Raw genomic sequence first — 14,073 nt, forward strand, 5'->3', positions numbered from 1 at the left:
AGCGAACAACCACTCATGCTCGCATTCGGACCTACAGACAATTTAGAATCACCAGTTAGCCTAGAAAACATGCAAACTCCACACAGAAAGGACCCAGGCTGGGAACTGAACCCACAACCTTCCTATTGCAGGGCAACGGCACTAACCACTATGTCGCCATGCTGCTGATGTTGACATGTAAAAACTCCTTTTCCACAATTACACAGGAATATCTACCACTTTTTTTTTTCTAGAAATGCGTGTGTAATCAGTGTTGAGTCATTCTCTTAACTCCATTATCATGGTTGTGCATCTATTCTAATTAGGTTCACTTTGCCTGTGCTTGTAACCATGGTAGCACTCCTACTCCGTCATCTTTCAACATGCGTAAAACTTGTCAGAGTCTTGTCATGCTTTTGCACCTCTCTGCCCTGTGTCCAGGCTGTTAGTGCCAGCCACTGTCATAAAACCTTTGCATTATGTATCTGTAATGGATCCTGTAACAGGGGAGCACACATGGTGAGACTCAGGAATGACGGCTGCATTGTTGCATTACATTTCATTCAGCTTGAAATGTAAGCAGTTTATTTGTGTTATTTACATATTTATGTGTGATAATCACCCTAGGCAAATGTTTTGTATGTGTCTTGAATGCAATTACACCAATTCCTGCCCTCATCAGTTTTTTCAACTGTTCCTCTTGTAAATAAACCAAGATATAAGCCATGTCAGACCCTGGATGAGATCTAAGTGGAACTTTATATCAAAAGCATAAATATGTTGAAGGCGTGTTGGTGTTACAGCGACTCTATCATACAAATCCATGAGTGCCACAATACTGCACAGCTGTTTATATTACCATAGGATCCTGGCTACATGCTGCCACTGCAGGCTGGAAATGTGACATGTGTACACGGACCAAAATAGAGCTGCAGACACACACACTATCATGTTTTGCTTGCACACACAATGTACAACTACCTCCCCTGGGTGTGTATCTTTGTATCATCTCTAATCTCTTATCTCTCTCTTTGACTCACCATGCTGTGTAACTCAAGGGTTTCCCTGTTACCCTGCTTCAACACACTTCATTCAAATGAGTGGCTCTTACTGAGACCTCAACAGAGCTTGATGATTAGATGATCATTTAAGGTGTGTTGAAGCACCTTAAATGACACACACAGACACAGACACACACAAATACTAATGTCCGGATGTCCAAAAAAATTGTAAGTGATATGGAAGGAAAGAAACCTTAAAACAACCTCTGCAAATGAGAAATGTAGCTGTAAATATTGGGATTGAATTTAGAGCAGACCACCACAGATCACCACACATACAGGCACACACATATAAAGAGGATGTATGGGAGTCAGCTAACAGCTGAGCTCAGCCTGCAGGCTGACAGACATACTGGGCATGTGCATGTGGGTAAAAGGAGCAACATCAAAGTGGAATTTTCCGCCTTTGAACTGTCAGACTTCCTCTGCTCATTAATTTATTCAACACTATGGAGCTCCCTTCTATCCCCTGCTACCTGTCTTTTTTTTCTCCATCCATCTCTTCCCTCCTTCATCTTTCTTGTTCTTAATGTTTTATCCTCCTCTGTCATTCCTGTGTCATTTCTCTGATATTTCATTTACCCTATTCAGCTTTTTTAGAGCAGCTCCAAAATAAATAATACTGTACATCTGTTGTTGATTACTTATTTATTGTAGAATTGATGAGTTGTACTGAATAGGTTGTATTGTGACATTTTGATCAGAAATAAGCTCTCTAAATAAGTTGATGTTACTTTATCATGCATCTGTTTGCTGACCATAGTGTATGTTCTATGCAGGCATTTAAGCCAGTGGTGGGGAAGACCCTGTTGTCGTCAGTAACAGCAGTGGAATTCTTGTTAGACCAACAGCTCGACTTCCTGTCGGACCATTCAACCTTCCAGCCTTACCAGGTAATAATTAAGCTCATAAATAATTTTTATAATTTTTCTTAAATTTTTTTTATTTTAAGCAAACACCGTGTATACAATGCCACACGCATGCACACACGTGTACATACACGCACACACGTGTGTGTGTATGTGCGTGTGTGTGGGGGGGACGTGCGTCCATGCTTGTGTGTGTGTGTCTGTGCATGTGCAATAGTTGTTGGGATAGTTCACCTGGTGCCTGAACCATGTTTCAACTGAATGTGATTTTAAAGCCTCAAGTTTGTAAATTGGCTGTCCTTATCTTAGAGACCAGAAGAAATCAAAGTTGAAGAATGTGGAGCTTAGGGAAGAGGGAAGGATGGATCTGACCTACTCTGTACTCTATCCTGATTGAGAGACAGTCTGGTGTTTTTCTGCTAGTGATTGATCAATTACGTCATAGTTACATCCCAATGCGTACTTTCTTTTATCATCTGTTTTCCTCCAAATGGGGCCATGAATCAAAAAAATTACACCTTGTTGTATTGAACAAAACTTAAAACTAGAGACTAAGACCCTAAAAACATTAGGAAAATGTTTAATAATCAGGTCAAACGTAGAGATTTTGAAATTTGAGATTTTCACACATACTTCAGTATAATCTGCCTTAATATTGGAACACTGGAGCTGCCCCTTGATTGCCATTTTATAGGATGCATATTATAGAATATGCATTCTATAAGTAAAGGTTAATCCATGAGTAGGTGTGCTTCAAATGGTTTTAATGCACTTCGCGAAGGCAAACGTCTTCAAAAGTTCACCTCCACATTGTGCATTGAAACCATTTGAATCACACCTACTTGTGGATTAACCCACTTATACCATGGTCATTTTCCAAGAATATAGAAATAAAAGGATTTTTATTTTGTTGAAAGTTTTGTACTCAAAATCTAACGTTTTCGAACCAAGATCTTACCATTGTCATGACAAGAAATAAACTAGTCCATTTTACAACCATGCCAGTTACAGTAGTCGTAGTAGTAGGAAAGGATGAGCACTGTGGCTCAATCGCATTAACAAAGCAAAAAGTAGGCTATTAAAAGTTCAAATTAAACTTAATTTAGGTCAAAATTATTCCACAGTGTGGTTATTGTTTATAAAATTATATATAAAATAAAAATAAAACTGGGCTCATTATGGTTACAGACGCGGATTAATTTATGCCTTTGTTGGGAGAGGTGTCAAAGCTGTAACATATGTATCAAACCAATCACATCACACATTATGAAAAAGTTACGTGCATATGAGAGAGTGCATAAGCCCTCCCAATGAAAAATCTCTTTCTACTGTACCCTCACTCACTCAACTTCTTCCCACGGTTACCAGCCCCCAACTCTTCTCCCTCTTTCCCTCTCTAGTTTGTCTGTGGAGGTTTTTGTTTGTTGTTTGTTTTGTTTTTTACATTGTTTTACATTGTTACTCCTTACATTGTTTTACATTGTTACTCCTTACATTGTTTTTACAATGTTAGGAATACAAAGTACATATTTTTGTGTATAAATGTAGGGAGTAAAAGTAAAAAGTCGTCAGAAAAATAAATACTCCAGTAAAGTACAGATACCCGAAAAATCTGCTTAAGTATACCGAAGTAATACCAAAGTATTTATACTTCATTACTTATCACCTCATCATATGTTACGGAAACCTATAACATTCATTCATTCATCTTCTACTGCTCATCCGTTACGGGTTGCGGGGCCTGCTGAAGCCAATCCCAGGTCACACTGAGTGAGGGCGGGGTACACCCTGGACAAGTCACCAGTCCATCACAGGGCCAACACACAGACAGAGACAAATAACCACTCACACTCAGACCTACAGACAATTTAGAGTCACAGTTAACCTAGACATACATGTCTTTCGACGGTGGGAGGAAACCAGAGTATCCGGAAACCCACACAAGCGCTGGAAACATCAAAATTCATTTGTTCATTGTTCTGATCTGCAATCATCATCATCAAATTAACACTTCTATGATCACAGACAGGCCATATACACAGACAGTGTGTACATACAGTCCTATTCCGGACTATATGCTATGCTCTCTTATACCAAAGCTTTATTATTGCAAAGCAGTTCACATTTGTAAAAATCACCTGCAAGTTTGGTGTGAATTAAAAGGCTTTTCTTTAAAAAAAACCCCAAAACAAAACAAAAAGCAACTACAAAAGTGCTTTGGCCATCCACAATTAGCTTGAGCTTAGCACAGTCCAAATATAAAAAGAGTGAGAGTTTCTACTTCTTAATTTGATTGCAGCCACTCAGATCTGAGTCAGATGAAAGTCAGATCTACTGTTTCCATGCCCTCTGCATCTGTAGTTTCACGTATACCATGCACTGACTGGTGCATTGTCAGCTACTGCCTGTACTCCACATTTTCAATTTCATTCAATCAATTTTTCTTCAAACTGGCATTTACAGGTTGAAAAGACTGACTGACGACTGTAATTTGTAGCGTCAACGAGAATCTGTACTTAGTTGTAAAACTTAAACTTCCAGCATATGATGGTTTGCCAACACTGTACAGGCTGTGCACAGTCAGGGATAGACAGTAACAAAGCTTTGCTATTTTGCTTAAGTACTTTTTTTTATTTTGCTTATCTCTAATTTACCTCAATATGATTTTTTCCCCCCATGAACTCCAATTTGAAGGGGCAAAAAAATGCAGGCCCACCACTTGCCAAAAATAAAAAAGTAAAAAAGAATAATTTGAAGGAAAGATGCCCTTTCAACCTGTAAAAACTATCTGCATTAAGTTTCACTGATTATTTTATCTGCTTTGTAGTAGCTGATTTCAACAGATTCTCAACAGATTAAAAAAAATGGGTTTGTTCTCAATACATAGAATTTTTTACGTATGGGGAAGTCAGACTAATATAGCAGTCCACACGGTAACTCTTATGAAATCCTAAAACAAAAAGGTCATATGGTACGGTCATACATTATGTATAAAAAATTATGTAGAAACTAAAGCTAACAAGTGAGGCAGATGCTGAAGTACCTAAAATGTACATTCTGGTTAAACACCATCAGGGGGTGACTCCACTGGTTGTGAAAAAGTTTGTTTATAGCTGTAAAAATCAAGTTATTTCTTAAATAGAAAGTAGGCCATAAAGCAGTGAATGTATTAGGGTGTTGCTATTTTGTGACAGTGTGCCACAAATGAAGACTTGTCTGACAATCAGAGTACAGAGCAAGTCAGATTCCTCTCTCTCCTCCTTGGCTCCAACTTCTCCTCCAAATATTGTTTCTCTGGTTTAAAAAGGAAAATCAAGACGCTGTTGACCAAATTAAAAACCTGAGGTTTCAAATAGCAGCTATGTCAAAGCTGTTTGCTTACTTAATTTTGCACTGGCATTTTCATGCTGTCTTCTGAATGTAGATTTCTGCTGAGGTCTTAAGGTGGTATTTACCAAATGAGTGTATATGCATCCAAAAATCCAGATGTCTTTAGAGTGATTTATTTTTTTTTTAATGGTAGTGAACTGAAGAATTGGCCTGTGCTATACACTTGTGTATAAACTTGGGTAAAATTTGGATTATTCTTTGCAAGTAAAGCCCAGAGTCATGTTTCTACATTACTCAACTAGGTTAAGTCACAGCCCATCAGTCTTATTCAGAGGCCATGCAGTATTTTTGCCCACATAGTAAATCGATCACTCCTGTATTTTTCTGGTCTCAGAGCGAGTACAGTACAGTATAATGAGTTGAGGATTGTGATTACAGTTCAAAAGAATGAGCAGAATTTCAAATCACCTCTAAATTAATCCAGGCGCGCATAACCTTCTGTTTTGAAGTTGTTCTTTGTTTTTTCAGTTATTATGGTTTACATCGTTTCTATCGATAAAATAAGAAAACATTCAATCTATTATGATCTACTGTCCCATATTACATTGAACATAAGTCTTTATTGCGTGACATTCTATTATACCATGTTGTGCTTATTCTGAATCTTGTACAATAAAATACATAAATAAAGACAGTAAAAAGAAACATAAAGGCATGAAAAAGGGTTGGTGTTGGGTTATATGGCTTCGAAATAAATTCTAAATTTATTTTGGATTTTAATAAAATATTTCCTCCCTAAAAATAAATTAAAATGAAAAAGAAATAATTCAAAATGTTTTCTTTTATTTAGTTTATATATTCTACTGGAATTTGAACAGAATTTCCCTTTGTGGTGTAAGAAGTTCTCATTTCGCATTTTCTCACAAATTGCAATTGAGTCTGGCACCATTTTTGTATGGTACCAGTTGCTGTATGTCCAGAATGGTAAAACCTTCTGCAAATTGCATCAGGGAGCAACAAGCTCAAACTGAACAACAAGAGCCCAAGAGGGCACCGTTGGCTGTGGAAATTAATAGTGTCATCATCCTAAACTACCAAATTAATCAATTTGTTCCTCAGCCTTTAATGTACAATCAAGTGTACAATCAAATCAAATCAAATCAGATTTATTTGTATAACACCAAATCATGACAAAGTTACATCATGGCACTTTACATATAGAGCAGGTCTAGACCAAACTCTTTATAAATTTATTTAAAGAGACCCAACAGATCCCCCAATGAGCAAGCACTTGGCAACAGTGGCAAGGAAAAACTTCCTTTAAGAGGCAGAAACCTCGAGCAGAACCAGGCTCAGGGTACAATGTACGGTATCAAATTTAAATGGATCACACCCCAGTTCTTGTGTATTTGGGATTTAAGTATATTTTATGTGTCCTTTTCAAATGAACAAAAGTGAAGGAAATTAGGAGGTTAATGCTCTTCCTGCGCACCCCCAAGATATTTCTCCATTTCAGCACTATGTTCCTCTAAGTAAGTACTAAGTACAAATTCTTCGTTGTTGTACTTAAGTACATTTTTCAGGTGTCTGTACTTAACTTGAGTATTAATTTTTCTGACGACTTTTTACTTTTATTCCTGACATTTATACACGAAAATATGTACTTTCTATTCCTTATATTATAAAAACAATGTAAGGATTAACAATGTAAAACAATGTAAAAATATAAAAAAAACAAACAAACAAAAAAAAAAACTCCACAGAAAACTAGAGAGGGAAAGAGGGAGAAGAGGTGGGGGCAGGTAACCATGGGAAGAAGTCGAGTGAGTGAGGGGACTTGTACTCAGTAAGGGCGCCAGAAATTCTTAATTGGGGGAGCTGGGGGGGCTGGATTTTTCACTGGGGAGGGCTTACGAATTTTAACTGTCTGTCGGTCACACATTGACACACGCTCTCTAGCTCTCTTGTATGCGCATAACTTTTTTGTAATGTGTGATTTGATTGGTTTGATACATATGTTACAGCTTTGACAGCTCTCCCAGCAACGGCATAGCAACGCAGCAGTTGATTGTGGATGCTGCTTACAGTATTTTTATTTTTGCTTGGGGGGGGGGGCTTTAGCTCCCCACCCCCCCTCCCACTGTCAGTGCTTGTAATATAGCAGAAATTATCAAAGGATGTATTGTGTTTCATTAACGGCAACAATTCATTTTTACTTTTACTTTGAAAGTACATTTAGAGCCTGTACTTCCTTACTTTTACTTGAATAAAGGAATGAATCAGTACTTCTACTTTTACCAGAGTATATTTTACACATGTATCTGTACTTCTACTTAAGTACAGAATATGAGTTCTTTTGCCACCTCTGCTCTACCCGCACAGAGCTACCCATTCTTCTGAGGACCTTTGAACTCACAGAGCAGAAAAAAGCTGTCTGACTCTCTCAACCACACACAAACTCTCACAGAGCAGTGAAACCATCGCCACGCCCCTCTCTGTTTTTCCAGTTGGACAGGAAGACTGGAGGGAGGAAGAGGAGGGAGGGGGCTACAATCTGTTTGGCATAAACAGTACAATGAAGTCACTGTTTAGTGGGCCAACCCTGCCTGCTGCTGCTGCTCGAGTGTGTGTGTGTGTGTGTGTGTGTGCGTGTGTGTGTTTTTGTATGTCTGTCTGTTGGTAAAATGTGCGACAGGAGGTGGAGAATAAAACTGTTAGTGCTGACTCAGGAGTTTGACAGAACCACACATTGTCAGTACAGAGAGTTGCTTTTCCTCCTTATGAAAAGAAAAAGCAACCCAGTTCACTCGCTCCACTAACAGTATTAGTGGTAAAAACATGAAATGCAAAACATATTCTAGCCAAGTAAAAATATCTACAAAAACAGAGTTGCGATGATGTTATAGCTGCAGGGCAGAGGGTGACTGACTGGGTGAAAACATGTGACATTCACTGTGAGGCTTGGCAATTTACAGAAAATATCTAATTGTGATTTTTCTGATCTGTATTGTGATTGTGATTTGATTTATGATTGGCTTTTGTTCTTTTTCAAGGGCTGGTGGAGGTTTGATTTATTTCCTCTGGTATGGCTGAGTTATTATTATGTCAAACATCAGATCACTGAGTAATAAAGTTGACTAAAACAGTGTGTCTCAGGCATGAGGAGGATTTTCTGAAGAGTAATATAATTTGCCTTAATGAAACATTACCATGGAAGTTGGATTTGATGGGAATACACTCGTAAGGGCAGACCGCAGTAAAACAATGTCTCATGAATTGATCAGTGGAGGACAATGCATCATGTTAGACATGGTCTCCATGGTCTGATTTAAAGTGCATAAAAAGGTGCGCACAGCAGTGTTGCATTCAAATTCCTACATTAATGTATTCAGCTGAACTCATCATTGTGCGGGCAAAACAACAAAGCTTTGGACAATATGTATTCACCAAACAAACAAAGACAACCAATTATATTATTAATAGTACAGCAACTACATCTAGCCTGACACCGCAAGCAGGTCTTGCCAGCAGTGAAAGCGCCAACAGACTGGATAATGTGGCTCACTGAAAGCTCCTATGCAATTCTAACCATGAATAAAACCACACCTCACAAATCAATTGGTGAACTGTGCATCCTATTAGAAATTACATGAGCCACTCAATTCAAAGTGCTTGAAAAGGTGTGCACAAGAGGCTATGATCTGCTTGCAGAATTTTTAGTTTTAGTTTTAGAGTTTTATCTCCCACAGAAGTTTGGAAAAAATCAATATAATACTTGTTTCTCAACTAAATAATAGGCAAGCTGCAGAAATTCTAACTGAAAGCTTCAATGCTCAGCTTTCTTAAACAACAGGTCAAAATGTCTTTGTGTGGGATGACATAAATACATGGCAGCTACCACCTCACCACCCAACTGGGCATATGGACATTTGGCTGAGGCCACTTCTGATTGGGGAGCATAGAGGAGCACTTACTCTGTTGCTGAGTATGATTGTCTGAGAAGGAATAAAGCCACACTTTTGTTCTCACTGCACAAAGTATTTTCTCAATCACAACATTTTGCCATTTGTTAATCACCACACCTGGCATTGTGATTTTGATTGAAACATTTGCACCATTCTGATGTTTTATAGACCAGGAAATTAATCAGTAAATTGAGAATACAGACAGGTTATAATTTACTGTTAAAACGTGTGGCAATGGTTATGGGGGACAGCAACAGCACCTTCTGTAAAGTTGTTGTAGGCTGTTGATCTCCACCTATATTTCCATCACTGGAGTTGGAGGATAAACAAAGGGGGAACTATTCAATCAAGCAGAGAAAACAAGGACATACTAACAAAGTTTTCCATCTGTAAGCCATACACATTATGCTACAGCTGATCCTACAGCTACTCCAATCAAAGCCCACATGATGGGATGGATTAAACAGATCGAATCACAACCAGTAGCCAACACCACCATTGAAAATATTTAAAATCTGAAGGTTTTAGAGGAATTGGAGAGAGGGATATTTAGACTCAACTTTTATGCACCATATTTTTTATGTCAATAGAACAGTCTGTGATGAAGATGCGCGTTATGTATTTTTTGTGTATATGTATATGTATTTCATCTATGATGATACTGTATGGGAACTTCAGTTATGTACATATGGTTTACGTGACACAGATGTGACATTATTTTCAGATGCATCTGCAGAGGGGCAATCACAGGGACATTGCTGTGAGTAGTATATGCCAAGTGTTGGAGGAGTGCAAGCTCACTTTTACTTAAGGAGGGAGTCAGCAGTGGCTACACAGCACACACAAACTTGTGTACACACACACGCACACTCTGTACTGTTCAGCTGAGAGCTCTGCCTCAGTGGCACTGTGGCTTTCTGTGTGGGGTGGGGGTGATTTTCCCTTTTTAGTGCAGAGCATATTTTGTACTTTAGTGCTACTAATTTCTACATTCTCATTGAATCATGGATATTTGTTTGTTAATATGTTTGTATGTGTGTACCACACATCCCTAACAGGCACCTAGAACACACTAGGTGTTTTACTCAAAGTGGGTGCATAACTCTTTAACATATGGAAATTTACCATACGTTGAAAGATCAAATCAGATTTGTTTGAATAGTGCCAAATCATAACAAAGTTACATCAAGGCACTTTACACATAGAGAAGGAGTCTTTATAAAATGATTTAAAGAGACCCAACAGATCCCCCCATGAGCAAGCACTGGGCGACAGTGGCAAGGGAAAAACTTCCTTTAAGAGGCAGAAACCTCAGGCAAAACCAGGCTCAAGGGGGACAGCCATCTGGGTCGACCAATTGGGTTGAGGGAGAGAGAGAGCTGGGCAAAGCTGGGTAGAGTAGGGGGAGAATGAGAGCAGGAGGAGGGGATATTCAAAGCAAGTGAAGACAGGAACATATGATGCTGCATGGAGGTCATAGAAGTGATGCTGTAAAGAATTTCATAGAGATGTTGGGAGCTGTTGCAGACACATGCTTAGAACTGGGAGAAGCAGGGATTTTGGAAAAGCATGGTTGTTGGTATGTTGGCGCATTCAAGGGAGGGAGAGAGCGAGAGAGAAGGAGAAGGTGCTCAGTCCTTCCCCCAGCAGTCTAGGCCTATAGCAGCATAGCTAAAGAGTATAAGAGCATATTAACAGTTGATTCATCAACTTCTGGCAACAGTGTGAGTGGAAAAAGTGCAATTTATGAGTTTTCAGGAAGTGCTGGAATTTCTTCAATAGAGCAAACATTCATGAACTTAAGGTAATTCAAGGAGACATTGTTCAAATGTGCCATGGGTGGCACACTCGATTTAAAAGGGATAAATAATGACCTTCTGACATAGAGGTAATCAGAGGAAAAAGTTGAAGAATTAAATCATAATTAATTCAGAATGTATTTTGATGGTGATCTTAGAGTATCTGAATCTTATTCTGGAACTGCTGTTTTTCTGTCCTGGTTAATGGTGCCAGTAAGGTCTGTTCAAAATGGTTGGGGAATAGTTTCAACCCATGTTGGCTTAATATCATGTAGTGAATTCAGCAGGAGAGGCAGCGTTCATCAGCCTCATTTCAGTCACTGTACAGGGAGGCAGTCTACATAATGTGTTTAACATCATTGAACAGTGAGTAGTTAAGTGTTGAAACCGTCAAGGTGCAGTCACTGGTTGTATAGGTGGTGATTAGATTAAGTCACCTTTATTTCTAGAGCACATGAAACACAACAATGAGTCGACCAAAAGAACAGAGACATATTACAGAGAAAGTAAGAGGTTAGCAAGCTAGAAAGGCCATCCATCTTCTACCACTTTTCCATTTCACGGGGGTGCTGGAGCCAATTCCAGCCAACGTTCCGAGCAAGGGCGGTGTACACCCAGGTCGCCAATCCATCACAGGGTCAACACACAAAGACAGAGATGAACAATCATTCACGCTTGTGTTCAGACCTACAGACACCAGTTAAACTAGACATGCATGTCTTTGGACGGTGGGGGGAAAAGGAGTGACTGGGAGGAGTACTCGGAGGAAACACGTGGGGAGAATGCCACACAGAAAGGCCCCAGTCCGGGAACCAAACCCACAACCTTCTTATTGTAGCGCTAACCACTACGCTGCCATGCTGCTAGAAAGACCAGTGAGTAAAAAATTAGATTATACTCTAGATTTACAAATAGATATGGAGGAAACACATCTGTCGTGAAATGTCAGTGGGTTTCATTGTTTATGGAACAGCAACTGCAAAAGCCTTATCACCTTATACTTTCAGACATGACCTTGGGACATGTAAAAGGGATGTGCTTTTGGATTTGAGAAATCTAGAAATTAAGTGCTGGTGAATGAGATCTGAAATGTAAGGTGAAGCCTGGCCATTGGGAGCTGTAAAGGTGATCAACAGTGTCAAAAGATGAGTTCTTTGGTGAACAGGAAGCCAATGAAAGGAGTCTGGAGTTATGTGGTAGAGTTTCTTATCCTTGTAGCTGCAACTGGAATAAATTTGAATTTAGAAACGACTGAACTATTGTAACTACTTTTAACAGTGGATGTAAGCAAGTAAAAATCATCTACTTTTAATATATAATAATGTATATTAATTGCCTTTACAGATGTACATTGTCTGTACTTATTGAAAACAAATGACATTCTTTATTGGTTTTGATAAAGAAACATGAGCAAATACTTTTTCTTAGATTGGATTTTGGACTTCATGTAGACTTGCACGTAAAGGTTTGTTACTCTGAACTCCTCAAACAAAATCGTGTGATGCATATTGCAATGACTGACCTTTTCTGGAAATGAATATGTGAAGGGGATAATATTCATTCCTGATGTGAGGTTAATTTAACCCTAACCCTAACCCTAACCCTAACCCTTCATTTGCAACTTCTCAATAAAATTAACAGAACATTAAATATATAACCTTGGATGTCAGCTTGGTGATTAGTTACAATTTACTATGCTTGAATGTTATGTGTATTCCCAACTCTTAACACTTTTTATGTTGAAAATGAATCCTGCATATATGTTTGGCAGGAAGTTAAAAATACAATGTTAGGTTAACGGTTAAAATCAGAGCTACCTGCCATCTATGAATGGATAGAAATAATACATCAGTCAGGCATAACATTATGGCCACTGACAGGTGAAGTGAATAAGGCTGATTATCACTTCATTGTCGCATCTGTTAGCGGCTGGGATATTTTAAGCAGCAAGTAACAGTTTGTCTTTAAAGTTGATGTGTTAGAAGCTGGAAAAATGGGCAAGTGTAAGCTTTTGAGGAAGTGTGACAAGGGCAAATTGTGATGACTGGATCAGAGCAGCTCCAAAACTACAGCTCTCGTGCTGTGTTCCTGGGCTGCAGGGGCCAGTATTTGTAAAAAGTGGTCCAAGGAAGGAACATTGGGGAAATGGCATCAGGGTCATGGGTGGCCAAAGTTCATTGATGCACATAAGGAACAAAGGATGGCCCTTGTGGCCTTATCCAACAGACAAGCTACTATTGCTCAAATTAATGAAGAAGTTAATCCTGGTTCTGATAGAAAAATGTCAGAATTTGCAGTGTACCACATTAGCCGGATACCAGTCAGGGTGCCCATGCTGGCCCCTGGTCACCGCTGAAAGTGCCAGCAATGCGCATGTGAGCATCAGAACTGGACCACGGTGCAATGGAAGAAGGTGGCCTGATCTCATTAATCCGTTTTCTTTTACATCACATGGATGGCCAGATGCACGCGTTTCTTACCTGGGGAAAACATGGCACCAGGATGCACTGTGAGAAGAAGACAAACCGGTGAAGGTAGTGTGATGGTTGGGCAATGTTTTACTGGGAAACCTTGAGTCCATCCATGTGGATGTTACTTGACACGTACTACCTACTTCAGCATTGTTGCAGACCATGTACACCCTTTCATGGAAGCAGTATTCCCTGATGGCTGTGGCCTCTTTCAACAGGATTATACTCAATCCCACAAAACTAAAATTATTCAGGAATGGTTTGAGGAGTACAACAATTTTGTTGAGTTTGAGTTGTTGACTTGGCCTCCCATTTCCTCAGCTCTCAACGTACCAGATACCACAGCAATATCTTCGTGTTTCTAGTGGATTCCATACCTCGATGGATCAGGGCTGTTTTGGCAGCAAATGTGGGACCAACAAAATAATAGACAGGTGGTCATAATGTTTTTGTCGGTGTATATGGATTATATACAATGGAAGAGATGTAATTTTCCATCAAACTCTTTTTGAACAAGAAGTATTGAGCACATTAAACCTTTAAGGTCTAACTTTCACTGATTATATAAAAGGAGGAGTGATGATGAATGAAGAAATATT

The 14,073-nt window shown here is 39.0% G+C and overlaps 1 protein-coding gene across 4 annotated transcripts in view; it reads left to right on the plus strand.

Annotated features, from left to right (window-relative positions):
- Positions 1-14,073, plus strand: part of jmjd1cb (jumonji domain containing 1Cb) — a 118,412-nt gene that overhangs the window by 61,309 nt on the left and 43,030 nt on the right. For all 4 annotated transcript variants that reach the window (XM_029528302.1, XM_029528303.1, XM_029528304.1 and 1 more), the window contains one exon: positions 1,820-1,933. In XM_029528302.1, coding sequence (XP_029384162.1) covers positions 1,820-1,933 — 114 coding nt within the window. The remainder of the gene's footprint in view (positions 1-1,819; positions 1,934-14,073) is intronic.

The sequence above is a fragment of the Echeneis naucrates genome, chromosome 19, assembly GCF_900963305.1.
Source record: "Echeneis naucrates chromosome 19, fEcheNa1.1, whole genome shotgun sequence".
Taxonomy (NCBI): Eukaryota; Metazoa; Chordata; class Actinopteri; order Carangiformes; family Echeneidae; genus Echeneis; species Echeneis naucrates.